General features: G+C 27.3%; 1 protein-coding gene across 1 annotated transcript; it reads right to left on the reverse strand.

The window, feature by feature from the left end:
* Positions 1 to 391: 391 nt before the first annotated feature.
* LOC145841252 (scavenger receptor cysteine-rich domain-containing protein DMBT1-like) lies at positions 392 to 4,574 on the reverse strand. The gene is made up of 3 exons (XM_082948617.1): positions 4,449 to 4,574; positions 3,190 to 3,442; positions 392 to 2,567 (listed from the first exon to the last, which is right to left on the reverse strand). The coding sequence occupies exons 1-3, from the start codon at positions 4,572 to 4,574 to the stop codon at positions 904 to 906; spliced, it is 2,043 nt and encodes a 680-aa protein (XP_082804743.1). The 3' UTR covers positions 392 to 903.
* Between the last annotated feature and the right edge of the window lie 12,741 nt (positions 4,575 to 17,315).

The following is a 17,315-nucleotide window of genomic DNA, read 5'->3' on the forward strand; positions in this document are numbered from 1 at the left end:
AACTTTCAACTAATAAAAATATTTTTGTTTTGTATAAATAAATTTTGTATATTTTTTCAGTTATTAAATGATTGAAACTAACTACTTTACTTAGACAGAAAGATTGATATCATTTAGAATTATCACTGTTTTTATTTTGTGTTAGATTTAAGTAGAACTTATAAAAAAAATAATCAAAAATAATGTAAAATTAAAAATAGTTAAATAAAAACAACAAAAAGAATAAATCATTAAAAAATAAAACATTACCAACAACTAGTTGTTAAACTTCTAATAACTATTTAGATAATATTTTTAATTTTTTGGAAAAGCTAACTGGTTTTTCTTTTACAAAAAACTTAAAAATCCTTTACTTAAAATAAAAGAAACGTTATAGTTTACAAAAACATTTTGGAATTTATTATTACTTTAATATAAAATTAAACGTCGATATTTTACAAACGTAATCACAGGTATTTCCCTAACATGAAATTGGTTCTCATTCTCGCCTCACTGACCATTCTGATCTGCAATTTTCCGGCTGGCAAACATCCGAGCGTTAAAGAGTTCAAAAACTTTCTGCAACAGCATAAAAAAACGCAGGAAACGTCGACAAAGAAGTCCTGCTGCACGAATAGCCGAACAAAATGGCGTTTGAAAACCAAATGAGGGTCGAACGCGCGAATCCTCGACTCAAAAAAGCACACACATTCGATCTTCGAAAAGGACAGAATCTTATCATTGATCGAACAAATAGTTATCTCTGACCGATACCTTTTTCTTCATCACGGATCGGCTCCTAACATCGACATCTTTCATAACATATGATGCCGTAAAAAGATGACTAAAAAAAAAAAAGTTCTGCAGCAAATCATCAGCTTTACAGTGACGTCACAATACCTCAAAAACCCGAATAAGAAATCACTAATAAACGTCATCAGCGATTTCTCCTCTCCTCTCGACGGCCATCTCGAAGCCGGCCGACGTGTTAACGTCATCGCTGACGAACCTCACGTACAAGTACTCTGACGTCACAACGAACTCTCGGTCGTACAATCGGAAGGCGTTGGTCAGGTTGGCCAGCTGCCGGTCGCCGGGTAGGTCGCCGTCGTAGACCAGAAGGAAATCCCCGTCGCTGATACCGTGCACGTCCAACCTCAGGACGGAATTATTGCCGGCCGTGAGCAGCCACGAGCAGTCCATGCCGTTCTCGTAGTGCGTCATCTGGTCGTAGAACATGATGTACGTCTCGTCGTACACCACGTTTCCGCTCGAGCAGCTCCCGAACGACTGCTGGGAGGAGGAGCGAAGGTCGAACTGAGGAGCCGTGAGGAACTCGTAGTCGACGTAAAAGTGGGAGAGCTCGTCGGAATTCGAGCGCATCTCGATGCGGATCGAGTCGGACACGGACTGGTAGTAGCGGTGCCGGTTGTTCGAGAACGGGCCCCGCTCGCTGCCCAGCTGCGCCCCGCTGCCGTCGAACACGCCCAGCTCGTCGAACTCGGAACCGAAGTTGTGCACGAGCTGCGAGACGAACACGTGCAAGCGGACGCTGTTGCTGCCGAAAGACTGCACCGTCCACGAGCAGTTGCCGCCGTTCAGGTTCTGAGGGTAGTAGATCCTCTTGTCGCTCGCCTCGAAGTCGTCCAGCAGGATTCCCCCGCAAAACTCCGAATCGGGAGTTTGAAGGCGCGAGTCGCCGCTCACCACTTGCTTGTACGACGCGGCGAACGCGCCCTCGTTGATCGGCGAGGCGAACTGGTGGACGATCAAAATCTGGTTGCTCTTCGACTTGAAGGAGTGGGTGGCGTTGCGGTCGTTGGTCACCATCGCCAGCAGCCTCACCTCGTTCTCCTCGCCGCCGTCGTAAACTTTTATGACGTCACAGTCCGGCATGACGTCATACAAGTCCAAATCAACCTGCACCTTGTTGTTCGAGCCGGCCGTTATCAGCCACCGGCACTCGGTGTCTTCCGCAGAGTAACCTCGGAAGAGGATCTTCCCGCTCCCTTTGAGATCTTCACTCCCGCAACCGGTGACCACCTCGAAGTTATGCTCGAAATCGTTCTCGAAATCTTCATTATTAACCTGCCTCACGCTCCCCCTGAACCCCCGCATGGTGACCGACCTGTCGCTGGTGAACACGATCAGCATGAAGTTGCCCGTCGAAGTGTACACCTCGCCCTCGCCAACCGTCCCGCCCAAGTTCAGAAGCTCATGGTCGGTGGAGTTGCCGTCGTGGACGGTCACGCGGTCGTAGCCCAGCTCCATCTCGACCTCATCGAGCCGAAACTCCACCTTGCGGTCGGTCCTGACCAACCAGTTGAAGCTGGCGTGGTTGGGGTAGTTGCCGGGGTGGTTGGGGGAAAATATGGTGGCGCTGTAGGTCGAAGGATCGCCTGAGTTCTGATTAGCGGAGAGGTCGATGAAGGTGAGCGCGTCGTCGGGGAGCAGGCCGTCCGTCGTCTCGTCCATGAACGCGTCCCGCTCGTAGTCGAACTTCATCTCGATTTCCTGCTCGCTCCTTATCCGCACCAGAGTGTTCGGTTGTTCGAGTACTTGAGGTTCAAACATGTCCACGGGTCCGTCTGGAATTTTTTTTTAAATTTAATGGTTTTTTAGGGTTTCAAAGTTTTATTTTCTGTTTAGAAATGAACACTGTGAAATTGATTTGTATGTTTGTTAAGGTCATGAATGTTTACAAGTTTCATTCAAAAGCAATTTAGTGATCTACCGAATCAAGGATTCGAATTCGGTCGGATCCCGCCTTTTTCATATAGATCTGGATCCGACGAGACCCTTTTTAAAATTATCGTGGTCCTGCTAAATCTTAATTTAAAAAGTGAATCCGAAATCGGGTTCTTGAGAAGCACATTGGAGTCATTCGACCTACCTAGAAAAACCCTGCACTAGATATTATTGACAGCTTAAAAAGTTTGGACTAATTAGATCTAGCCGAATCTTGATTTCTAAACAAGATTTAGTTCCGGTTGGGACTCAGTTTATAAACATAGTTCGGATCCTGACGGGTCTTGACTTTAAAAATGAATCCGGTTCCAGCCTGATAGATCACAACTATAGGATATTGAATATAGTTTAAAAACTAATTTTACCGAAAATCTTATTGTTTAAGTTTTAAGTTTGAAAACTTTTTCTATCTTAAGAATAAATAATAAAATATTATTTAATAATAATAATATATTAATTTACCTTCGTAGTACTTGGGCTGATACTTGACGAGGTTCCTGTCTCGTTCTTCTTCGAACTGATCAACCAAGCTGCCGTCTGTTTTGTTCGCAGTGAACTGCCTGTTCTCACTCACCACCGACAAACGTTTGAAGTGGGAAATGATGGGAATGAGGACGCTCAACCTCACTTCAGAGCACGACCGACCGCGGTTGCTCAGCACGATCTTTATTTGCTCCCTGCTGTGGCTTTCAACTAAACTGTCGTTTGCCGCGTTCTGATTGGTTAAAAATTGTTGTTTGGAATTTGTTATGCAACTTGTTATGCAAACTTTTTAATTTAGAATTGCAACGGTAGCAAAACCGCAGAATAATTAGCTCTAAGACTAATTAATCAATTTTAAAGTGATTATCTACTTGTATATATATATATAAATACATACATATTTAATCTGAATAACACTTGATGCATTAAGTTTCAAGTCGAAAATTTTTGTATAACAATTTTTGTTTTATGTAATATACACTCAATTTTATAAGTAATTCGATCTTTTAATCATAATTAAGCAAGAAAGTAATTTGTTTGCAGTAAACAAACTATGCCCATCCGTCTTTTAGGAGACGACGTTTTAAACTCTTACCAGATTTAGTTTCTTATACAGATTTGAAATTATTTAGATTGAAGTTTAAAATTTAAAATTATTAACAAAATATTTCTTGTGAAAGCTAGTTGCATCGAATTATGTTTTTTTTTAATTTGTATTTTCTATACAATAACTTACTTTATCAAATCAAAACAAACACATATGTTTACATATCGAAACAATTTTCTCTGAACTGACTTCCTAAACAAAAATTAGTATGATAATTAGTTATTTCGTGACACGTACTTGATATATTAGTGTCGGTTTCTAAGAATGTTTAAATGAATTATTAGAGCTCTTACCAAAAAGTGTAAAATATTTCTATTAAAATGGAATATACGAAACATTGTTTGTTTATAAGTACTTTACTTAATTTTTAAGAATGTTAATCTATGTTATCTTGATTCTTTCCGAAATAGGTGTTACATAAGTTTCCAAAAACATTATATCCTAATACACATATATGTAAATGCTTTCAAAAAATATTTTCTTTCTTAACACATATTCAATTATCTTTATCTGTTTAAATAATGTTAATCTGAGAATAAATCTACTTACATAAGATATTAATTAAATACAATACACAAAATGTTAATACACAAACATCAAAACAACATTAAGGTGACTGTTGTAAGCTTACCGTAGTTTCCACCTCATTAAAATCATCGAAATCCACCACAAAAACTTCTTGTTTCGCTGTGAGAGGGTTGGCCAACACACAAGTTGTTATGAAGAGTAATGTTAGGCAGCACAGTTTTTGTAGCATCGCGTATTTTCGAATAATTTTTACTCAAGAACAGCAGTTTAAATAAAATCTAATATATACAAAATAGATAAATAACTAAATAACTAAATATATTTTTGTTTAAGAAAATAATTACTGATTTACCATAATACTTGACTAGATTTAATTATTATATAATAATAGTTGCTGTATCTAAAATTGAACATAATGTATAAAGCAACAACAAAACATAAAGTTCATATTATAACAAAACATCATTTTTAAAGAATGACTAATAAAATTTAATGTAATAAAACGTGTTTACTATACAAAATAAAGTTACAAATGAGACATTAAAGACGAGTATACGGTACATAATTTATCATTGTAATTACTTTACTGACCAAAACAAAACATTAAAAATATTTAAATAAAATAAAAAGAGGTTAGTATAAAAATATTTTAGTAAGCTAAATAAGCTAAAAATTCCCATGAACTACTTTATAATTTTAAATTCTATAAGTAGAAAAACCTACAACTTTAGAAATATCTTCAAAAATTTTGAAAAAAATACGCAAAAAAAAGGAAACAGACTAACTGCAGAATGTCTACAATTTTAACAATTGTAAAGTATTTTTATTGTGTCGCGATGATAATAGTTTTATTGCGTTTTTTTAAGCAAACAAATTTGTAACTGCTTAAAGACAGCTGACCTTTGTAAGCAGTAATATTTACAACAATTTAAGCTTCTGTTAATATAACAAATAAGCTTAATTTTTAAACGATTTGATTAGGTGGTTTTGTTCATACAATTTTACTATGGTTTGTAATCACAACCACAGACATTTAAATCGTTTAAAGATAAGTGATAAGAAATTTGGGATGTGGTTTACAAACCAACGAATATTTTCTTTCAAGTTTTACTTTTTTTTACAAAACAAATAATGCACCTGCAGAATACGTTAACGTTATATCTTTATAAAATGAAGATTAGTAAACTATTACAAAGTATTTATCGATTATAACTATGTTTTGCAAAAATAAAAATTATACGGAAAAACATTTCAGAGCTACGTCAATTGCTTTGTAAGTTACTTTGTTACTTTTATTTCGTCATAAACTTTTTTGTTTTTGTTAAAAACATCTACCTATTGAAGTAACTTGTTTAAGCCTTTAAGGTTTACTTTATTAAAAGTATTTACAGTAACCTCTAGCTTATTTACGCACATTGTGTTCACAGAAAAAGTGCGTAAAGATACGAGAGGTACCAAATATACTTACTATAATGGCTGTTTTTGATATTGCTTCTAGTTAGAAGCAGGCTGGGGACTTTCCAACTTTTAACAATTTGTTTACTTTATTTAAAAGATGAAACTGTACATATATTAAAAAAAATTTTTTAAACTTGTATAAAATAATTTTGCAAATTAAATTTTTTAATTTTAATAATAATCAGATTTTATCTTTATTTATATGTGACATATTTGATACTTAACGTTTATATTCTATTCTACTTAGCAATTTCAATTTATAATTAAGCATTTGCTTATAATTAAGAAATGGTGTGGTGTCTATATCAAAACTTGTTTCTATAGCCATTTACAAAAATATGCATTTGGTGCTGTAATGGATGTCTTCTTTTGAACAAAAATCTAAAAAATATAAGAAAAATGTTAAATGAAAATTGTTTATCTTACTACAACTTTTTTTAAATTGTCCTTTGCCAACATAATAATAAACTTGTCTTGCATTGTATCAAAGATATATTAATGGATTTTTAGAGTAAGAATGAAATTTCATGCCATAAGAATTTGAGGAATTGAATTTTTTTTATTTAAATGTATAAAAGGAGGATTGTTAAGACACCTAAAAGTCAAAGAAGTAGAGTTCAGAGGCTCCTTATGGAAAGCACAAACTAAAAATGCAAAAATACTAATTTCACTTAAAAAAACTACAATAAACCTAATTTGTGCAATATTGAAAAAAAAAATTAATTTTTAATTTTTGAATTTTTTAGAATTCTGAAATGCGTAACTAAACGAGAATGCGTAAAGATGCGAGAGGTTACTGTACTTCAAAAATGTACGTTCAGTTAAAGTAATTAACTGTTGTTATAATTATTACTAGTTTAATTAAACTATTACATTTTTTACTGTGTTTCTTGTTGATTGAAATTTTAAGTACAATATTTTTTCGTTTGGAATTATTGCCAGTAAAAATTTTATAACATTTATTTTGACTATTTTAATGTTTGTAAAACATTGTATAACCTATTAGTTTTTTTATAGCTTTTTCAGTAACAATAAAGTAATCTAACAAGAACTTACTGCGAAAATAAACAAACATTTACATAATAACGATAGATTAATGTAAACGAATAAAACTAATTCTAGATTTAAATGTTTAATATTACTTTTTAAACTCTATTCTTCTAAGAAATAAAACAGCTTTACAAAACAGTTTGTATTAACTTTATGTTGTACAAAGCGTTATATACTCAATTTTTTTTTTTCATACCAAAAAAATATCAATTTTTTTTCCGTTCTTCTTTGCGTATTTTCTCACTTTTTAATTTAGCTAACTGTAGACGAAAAGTAAAACCAAAAATATCTGCACCTGTCCTTTCGAGTTTATACTGCGTTTTAGATAAACTGATTGTAAAAACCAACTTTGGTTGAGCTTTTATGCATGCAAATTTAAAAAGAAAAAAATGCGTGTTTTAGTTTTTTATTTGATTTACTCAACTTTTTTTTTTGATCTGCTCAAAATATAGCCGCAAGCATTCAACAAACATTTCTGTTCGGTTTTATGGTAAAAATATTACGACATTGATGTTTATTCACAACAAAACTTTTTTGTTTCTCCTTGTGTTGTGACATTTACATTGATTGTGATTTTAAGTTAACGTTTTATAAATGTTTTGTTGTTGAAACTAATTTTTATGTGGATTTTCTAAATAAACTGTCACGATTTTCATATTTTTCACTCGAAAACAATTTAACCAAATCAGCGTGCGCAAACGTTCGTGATTCGATTGTTTTGAATTAATCGATGAAAAGTTATAAGTTTGGTGTAATATATGAGCAACTGTTGGTTTTGTGGAATACTTGGTAAACTTAATAGATTTCAATTAAGATCTAACACTTTAAATTTTACACCTGACAAAATAAGCCAAACACTTCGTAAATTCAATTTATCTGTAAAGTTTAAGATTTAAAGTTATAATCAATATTTTTAAAACATACTTTAAATACACATCAGGTTAAAAATGTAAATTTGGTAAATTCGTAAGAAACTATTTCAGCTTTAAAGTAAATTTATTTAGCTATTGTTCTAAATTCGTTGTCTAAAATAAGTTTTATACAATTTTTGTTAAATATAAACTCTTATTACTAATCCAACATGCTTTTATATTAATTTATTTCACCTAACAATTAACTGTATAAAAATTACCAATAGACTTTATAATTAATTCATTTTCGATACATTATTATTTGTTTACTCTTATCATCTTAAGTTACACAGATATCAATGAACTGAACTAAACGTTTTAAAAACTTATTATTTATCTTGTTGAAATAAAATTTTGTATACTTGTCACTATAGTTTACAGAACAGTTAGACTTACACTTTCTCAATTCAAAGCTGAAAATAATACGTGTATGTTAGAGTAAATTTAATTTTGACTACTTATAACGTTTTTATTTGATCAAATCTAAAACAAAATAAAGATTTCAACAACATTGAGTTTGTTTAACAAAGCATTTATAGCTTTCTAAAACTTTCATACTTTTGCTTTATTGGTTTCTGTATATCAGATGTCACAAAAGTTTGTGTAGCAATATTTTTATTAGTTTTTTAAACATGTTTAACTTTATTTTAAAAATTTGAAAATTTATCCTTTAATCAAGTAACATTGTTACTTTGTAGTAAACTATAATAGTTTTTGATGATCAAATTTAGTGCATAAATACGTATTTTACATTTCATATGATTATTTAACTCAAAAAACAAGGAATAGTATAAGTAAAGTTTTTAAAGTTTAAACGTTTTTATCTTTACAAATATCACAACCAAAAGTAAATGAAACCAAATCGGTAGTAGTTTTGTAATTCAAAATACTCAGTGAAATTTTGAAAACAAACATACTTTTTCAAACATCTTTTTAAGGAATAGTAATAGTTGTTTCTTTAGGTGTATTAGTTTTGAACGAAATTCCGTTATATCTTGAATGATAAACAATATTTATAAATATTTATAGAATATTTTAAAAGATTATACAAGTTTGTGGCAATGAAAGTAAAATCATGTATTATATTAAAATTTTTACAATATTTGGTAAACAGTTTGTTTTGTTTTAATACATGGACAATTTGAAACAAAGTTAATTTTACGGGTTTACATTTATAATCGATTATATTTTAAATCCCTAAAAAAAATAATTGTACAGAATTACAAATACAAAAAATACAAGTTTTTAAATACATAGTTATAAACTTGTTACAGTGCTTTATTCAGTACAGAATTTATGTAATTTACCTAATAATGTTTTAAAGAAAAAAACCAAATAGAGTTGTACAAAGACTATCATACAACCAAAACATATTCATGTATTAAAAGAATTTATAGTTTTTTTTTATCTTTGATCCAAATAGTTTATTTATGAATATATAACATATATAATAAAACAAATGTTTAAGCACTGCTTTGGTTAGAATATATAACATATATTAAACAAAAAGATTAGGAAAAAAACAGTTCACATAAAATTTTTCATTAACGTTTGTTGACTCATGGTAAAAACAGTTTCTAATCTACGACAAACAACGTACTGTTTTAAAAAATGTTTTACAAGAAAAACTAAAAAAAAATTCAACTTGAAGTTACTGTTATAACGTATACCGCAATTAATTACTTAGACAAAAATTTGAACAATTGTAAACCAAAACATATAAGTTCAAGGGTATAGTTTTTTTAAACAAATTGAGAAGAAGTCTAGGTTAAAAAATTAATTAAAGCTAAAAACTGTTTTATGTTTTATGGCCAATTTAACCAACTTATCTCAAAAGTATTTTTTTGTATTCAGCAAAAACATTTCAGGTAAAATGTTGTCATTTAAAATTAAACAAGCCCTAAGAAGGTTTTTTTTTTTGAATTAAATCTATGAAAAACAAAACTTTAGTGAAAAATATACTTTTAATTACATTTAAGTGATACTAAAATTATCAAGTTCATGTTTTGTTTTTAATATTTTAAATAATATGTTTGTAATAAAACTTCTAAAAGTTGCTAAAATGATTTGTATAGTATGTTGTATAGATTTAATTTTAAAAAACAAAAAAAATTGTAAATTTTTTTTTATAAAATTAAAAAGTTTAAACATAGTTTTCAACTTTTAATCGTTTTCAAATATAAATAGAAATATTGTACAGCCAAAATTTTTAATGTAACTTTCAGCAATATTTCTATTTTGTAATTTACTAAATGTCAAGTACTAGTAAATATATCAGTAAGAGAAATATTGAATCTAATTACGTATATTGCAAAAATACGCAAACTAGTTGACTAGCAAATAAGGATGTGTTATATATTCATAAAAGTTTAAACATAACTTATATAATTTAATTTGCTCATGCTAAAAATAGTTTTGCAGGAACACTTTTAATTTTAGTATTAATAGTTTTTGAGATATATTGACTTTAAATTAATTTTTTTTATGAAACTTAAATAAATTGTTTACTACTTTAAAAAAATAGATTTGGAAATAAACAGTTTAACAACAAGGAAGTATATTTTATATTGTATTTAGCGTATTAGAGCAGATAGACATGATATATCTTGAATTTCACAACTAAATAAATTTCACTTAAATACACAAATTCATACATTTATCTAAAATATTAATGATTGTATATATATATATATAAATATTTATTTATTTGTTTATATTGCATTGCTATTGTATTTGTAAAACGTTGTGTTTTATTAATATATATATTTATAAAACATGTCATTTATGTTGCTTGGAAAAATACGAGATTGAAAAAATTAAAAAAGATTTATCATTAAATAAAAGAAAAGAAAGGCAGAAACCCTGCCTACATAATAAATTATGTATTTCAAAAGAACAAAAACCTCTAAATAGTAACAAAAAAATAACAACAAAATAAATCCAAAAACAAGAACAAACAAAGCAAAAATAAGTTAACTTGTACATAAGTTGTTTTTAGAATAGGCTAACTAAAATTTTTCAACTTTAGTTGAAACGTCACAATGTGTTTTTTGTGTGATTCTTTAAAAATCTTACTTTGTTTTTTTTTTCGTTCTGAGGAGATGCGTAAAGCATCGAAACTAAGTAAACGATTTGAAAATTAGTTGTTTAGTATATTATAAATATATATTAATATATGTATATATATGTTTACTATTATAAATTTGAATTCACGTGATCCCTGTCAATTGAAAATCTATGAAGAAGGCTAAAAGTTATAAAAAAGAGTTGAAAATAATTTTAGTTAATAAGAAGTTGAAACACTATAACAAAGTTAGAATAAAAGCTTTAAATAAATTAAAAGAAAACATCGGTAGAAGTTTACAGAGTCTAAGTCCATGAGAACAAAGCAAAGGCATAATTAGTAGAATAATATAAGTCATTATTTTGGCCTACTTACACTTTTATTGAGGTAAATGAGTTGTTCTTATATAACAACATTTAAGATATTTAAAATTTAACTATACAACTGAATTATAGGAAGTAAAAAAAACTGCGACGTCAATAAACATATAAATTAAACGACGTAACAATTAAAACTCATTAACAATATCTTTTTATGTGCATAACTGTAGAAACTACTTAAAGGAGAAACTACATTAAATATATTTTAACAGTTTATTTTAATAAAAGTATTCAGAATTTTAACGATAAAAATGATATGAGAATGAACTAACTGGTATATATACAAACAGATTAAAAAGGTGTTAATGTGATAGCAGTTATTCAAACTAGTATCTCTTTAACTTGTTGGAAAAATATTTTGAAAGTTCATAGTGGCTACAGTTATAAATTTGCCTGAAAAATTTTAAAAAGGAACAAAATTGAACTGATTTTTATATAAGCTTATATTGTCGAATGCTTGATGAACATAAAAACATGCTTAAGTAGTTTAAGTATATGACCAAATACTTTTTACATTAAATTTGTTTTATTTTATATGTTTTCAAAATATTTACTAAATTTAAACTATTTTGGTTTTCTTATATAAGTAAAGTTACATTGTACGTAAAATTTGTAAATATAAAAGATAAATTGATATTTAGTTAAGAGCCATGTAGACACTAGTTAGTTTCGATTAAACGAGTATAACAGTTACAGAAGTTTAATTAGTTGTTTATGTTTTTAAATTTACGTTTACCAATTTTTTATATTTTTTTTGCTGCAGCAATCACGTAAACGAAAGTTTTTTCACTAATTTGAATTAGCGTGCGCAAATAATCGTGATTCAGCTGTATTGAATAAATAAAACATAAATTGTTAATATTTTGTAGTTGTTGGTTTTTCCGGATTTTTTTTTTTGTAAATTTAAAGACTTAGTTGAAGTCAAACAACAAACAATAATATTTCGAAAACATGTTTAAAAACTGCTACATTAAATGCAGCATTGCTTTGAACTAAACTTACGATTTAACAATTAATTTTTAGTATAAATTAGTCTAAAGTGCTTTTAATTAATCAAACAATCTTAATTTATTATTATTATTTATATATTTTGCAATACCTTTATTTTAAGATTTGTTTTCTTGTAGTGATACGGCCTAGTTATTCATTTAGTAACAAGACTCAAAATGTGGTAATTTTTCAAACTTTAGTTATGAAGAACTTATTTTTAACAATTTAAAATTGTATTTTTTAAGATTAACTAGAGTTACTTTAAAATAAATCGATTTTGCTTGAAAATAAAGGTCTATAAGTACCTAAATAAACTGTTTTGGTTAGTTTTTGGCTCGATATTGGTTATAGTAGGTATTACTAATTAGCATGTTCCGGCAAATCATTACATTTTTAATTTGTAAACTCTGTTATACTGTCGTCATTTTAGACGACATTTTAAGAAAAAGTTATAATGTTTTATAAGTTATGATATTAATAAATCATACACTTTAAAGTAGTATTTTACATACCACAAACAATTTGCTTTGTAGTAATTTTCTATAGGTTAGTTTAAACGAGCATGAAATTTCCTCAGAATATTTTTTTGTAAATTATCAACAACAATCTGTTAATGTTGTTATATAAATAGTTAAATTTGATTGGTTTTAATTAAAAAACATATATAACTTTATTTAAAACTGTTATAGACAAACTTTTTTTCATTTGTACTATATCTTTTTTAAGTTTTCTTTGTTTTGCAAAAATTTCTAAACATTACTAAAAGGTTTTTTATGTTTTTAATAAAAACACATAAAAAAATTTTGTTTGTATAATAAAATAAAATATATTATAAAAAAGGGAAGTAACAAACGAGTCATTGAAATAATCTTAATTTACATAATTTGGTTACATTTTTTCAAGTTTTAGTTAGTTAATATAAATAGCAGTATTAAGTTTATAAACTTTTCAAAAATGTTATTTAAAGTTATCAAAACTTGTATCATAAGAACATAATATCATCTTAAGATTAAGCAACAGGTCTTTCGCAACTAAGTTGTTTTACTTGCATCAAATATATTTAGAAAATAACTTATATATTTAATACGAAAGAAACTTAAATCTAAAAACTTAATATGCATATTTTATAAAAATATTTTTTTCAACAAAACTAACTTTTTTTTTACAAGTAAGCCTTAAAAAAAACAGAGTTTTGAAAAAAAAAATATTTGGTGATTAACTAAATGAATACACCTAAAATAATTTTAAATAAGTGAAGTACGGTTTTTTTTTATATGCATTATATGTTGTATAAATTTTATTCTTGTTTAAGACTTTACTAAAAAACCTTTTCACTTCAAACCACTCTTTATCTTATAGGTTTAGAGTAAATTTAATTCTATATGCTTTGTTATACGTATAGAATGACTTCTTATTAAAAATAATTGTTAGGTTGAAACTTAATAATACTTTTAAATTAGTATAATTTTTTTGTACTTCATACTTATTAATACGTTAGATAGATCGTATACATGCATTATATTGAGATATTTTTAAAGGACTCATGTTAAAACATGTATAAACAGACACTTTTGTTTCATTATAGTTTAATAACTCTTATACATCAAAATAGAACTAATTCTTCTAAGAACTAAAATAGTTTTTCAATTAAAGATTAAAAAGCGTTTTATATTATTTACCAATCTTGGTTTAATTTTACTATCATCATTTATTTAACCTGTTTTGCAAGTAAATAAAATCCCTTGAAATGCTTTTCAACTTTAAAAATTTCTTTTAAAGTAGAAAACAATGTATTTACTTTATCGGTTAAAGTAGAACAAAAGCAATTTATTGACAACTTTTTTTTTAATCTGACAATTTAAATGAAAAATGTCAAGGTCTAGCCGATTAAGAACCAATATCAAAAGTTTTTAAAAACAGTTTTTCTAAAAGTGAATAATTAAGTCTAAAAACTAAAGTATTCAGACTTATATAAAATGTATCTATTACAAAACACATAGTTTTCATCGTAATGTATACTAAAAGGGCTAGCATTTTAACTTTTATATTATGAATTTTTTTATTATTTTTTATATATTTTCTTACTATAAAATAGTTTGAAAGTGTTTTGACAGGTATCGTTGTTAGTTATTCAAAATATTCGTATATCTAAGGTTGAAACAAAAAGATTAAAACTAATTAATGGTTACAAAATAACTTACAAATGTTACGCTTTTTTTTGAAATTTAAACCTTCTTTAAACGATATGTTTTAAATTTCCGCACCAAAAAATTATACCAAAATTATCTTTGAAAAATGACACACAGTTGCATTTTTTGTAAGAGTTTTAAGTGTTGCAGTAATACATATATAATGTAAATATAAAAGTTTGTCATTGTTTAAACTGATTATAAAACTATTTTGAGATAAGTTGAACTTAAAATTATATACCAAATCGTAGCTTTTTAAAATCATTGCAAATATATTTTGACTCTTTATAACTTAAGTATCATTTTAGTTTATGCTACTGTATCGTGAAAATCATTCCACAACAAATTTTTGATAAACTAAAACTGTTTAAAATTCAAGTCTTAAATAATTTTATTGCAATATAAAAGCAATAAAGTAATAAGTTGTATAAGACAATGATGTATCATACAATAATAATGTATATGACTTTTACAAACTTGGTCAGAATTAGAATGTTAACATTATATATGTAGATACATGATACGTAGTTAAAGTTCCTTTTTATTTTAAAACTTCTTTGTTTTCGATAATTGTCTAGTGACTTGAGAAAATTTATAACGATAATAATAACCGTCGATTGACAGTATACATTTTAAAACACCAAAAGATAAGTATAAGTTTTTGCAGATATTTTTAACTCAGAAAAAAAAATCAACGAAGCTATAAGTAAATTAAACCATATTTTTTAAGTTAACTTATTATTTTATACATATCTTGTTTATTAAATACATTTTTTAATTTAAGTATTAAACAAACATGTAACAAAAAACTTCTAAACTCGGTTCGTAAAACAAAAAAGATATAAAATAAGTGTTTAAAGGTAGAAATATAATGGTATTTTATTTGATCACTACTAAATACACTAAAGAAATAATTATGTCAACAGTTTTGAGGTATGTAATAGTTTTGAACAAAGTAAAGTATATTCAATAGTCTTGTTTGCAGTACAATTAAAATTGTTGTTAAATAAATCTCGTTATCTAATGCAGTTGTAAAAATAATCGAATTAGTTTTATCTTTGTCATCAAAAAAGTATTATTTCTGAGTATAAAATTTAACAAACACCGCAAAACTTGCTTGTTAATTAGAACAGTTTGTAATAAATAGATTAATACTTTAATTTAATAAACCAAATGCAGGTTATTTTTAACAAATTTCTAAATTAAAAAAATAGTCAAGGTTAATAACAATCCAATTAAAGGAGTGTCTACAAATGTGTTTTTAGTGTTGCAATTTTTATTGTAAGTTTAAATTGTTATGAAGTTTTATTTGTAAAAATTAAAAAGTTGTCAGCTTAAACTTTAAAAGATCAATAATTTTTCATATATTAAAATGACTAGCATTACGACACTATTAAAAACTTTATAAAAAAAACATACGAATATAGTAGTTTTTTTAAATTATTGAGAAAATTATGTATCAAGACTAAAAATTTTTAAAGACAGATTTGAAAAGAGAAAATTTATTTAACTTCTTTATACTAAAATGTCAAAATAACCGTTTTTAGATCATTTAAAAAGCAAAAGTAGAACATGTAAATTTATAAGCTACTATACATCAGCTATATGTCTTTTAGAACCTCAAGACACAAAAAAAGCTATATACTTGAAGTTGTTTAAGACAACATAGTATAACACATGAAAAGTTAAGAAAGTATTTTTAGGTTCAATTTCCTTTACCGTGCATACCTATAAAAAGTTATTAAAGGAGAAACTACACTAAATAAATTTCAAACAGCTTACTTTAACAAAACTATTTACATCTATATCAATAAAAATTCTTGCGAGAAAAAACTAACTGGTTTGTATACAAACAGATTACAAGGTGTTAGTGTGATAGCAGTTATCGTTTTAAAATTATACCTTTAACTCGTGAAAAACTATTTTTAAAGCTTAAAGTGGCTACAGTTGAAAATTTGCCTGAAAAATTAGAATAGAAACAACTTTAAATTTTTGTTGTATAAAACTTGTCTGGTTGAAAATTTAATATTTATAAAAACTTGCTAAACTATTAACTATAAAACTATATATTTTTGCTTTCTGAGTTTCAAAATTATTAGTAAACTTTAACGGTTTAATTTTTTTTGTACGTAATAGCATCATCATAGATAAAAATTTTCGGTGTGAAAGATAAAATAATATATAGTTACGAGCTATATCGATATCAAGAGTTTCATAGAGTTATTTTTTCGCTTGGTTATTTCGCTGCAGTAATCACGAGACAGTAAGTTGATTTTATAAAAAAAAACGATTTTTGAGTAAACGTGTGTAAACAATCGTGATTCAGTTGTATTTTATAATTAAATGATAAATTTTATAATTAGTGCAATTTTTAGTTTTGTGGATTTTTTTTGTAAATTTAATTAGGGTTAGGATAAAACAAATAACAACTAAAAGTATAAATAATGTTTACATAGTTAACATAGTTCTTTTTTAACTTAACTAACAATTTATCAGTTAAAGTTACTATGAAGTGACCTAAAATGCTTTAACTCACTAAAATGTCAAATAAAACTCTTATTATTTTAGCATTTTCCAATACCTTTATTTTTAAGTTTATTTTTTTTGTAGTGATACAGCTTAATTGTCTTTGAGGAACAATAATAGTTTCAATAGCAAAATTTTAATTTTTGTGTCAAAAAGAAAAATAAAATAACTTAAAATTGTAAATTTTAGGACTAAGTAGAATTAATTTAAAAGAAATCGATTTTGGTTAAAAATAAAGGTCTATAAGTATTTAAATAAAATATTTTGAGTAAATTTTGGCGCGATGTTGACTATAGTAGGTTTTACTAATTAGCATATTTTGCAAATCATTACATATTGATTTATCATTACTCTTTATGATGTTTGTTGATACGTTTTGATTTGTATTTTTTTTTTTGTAAC

Source organism: Thalia democratica, chromosome 7, assembly GCF_965202585.1.
Source record: "Thalia democratica chromosome 7, ktThaDemo2.hap1.1, whole genome shotgun sequence".
Taxonomy (NCBI): Eukaryota; Metazoa; Chordata; class Thaliacea; order Salpida; family Salpidae; genus Thalia; species Thalia democratica.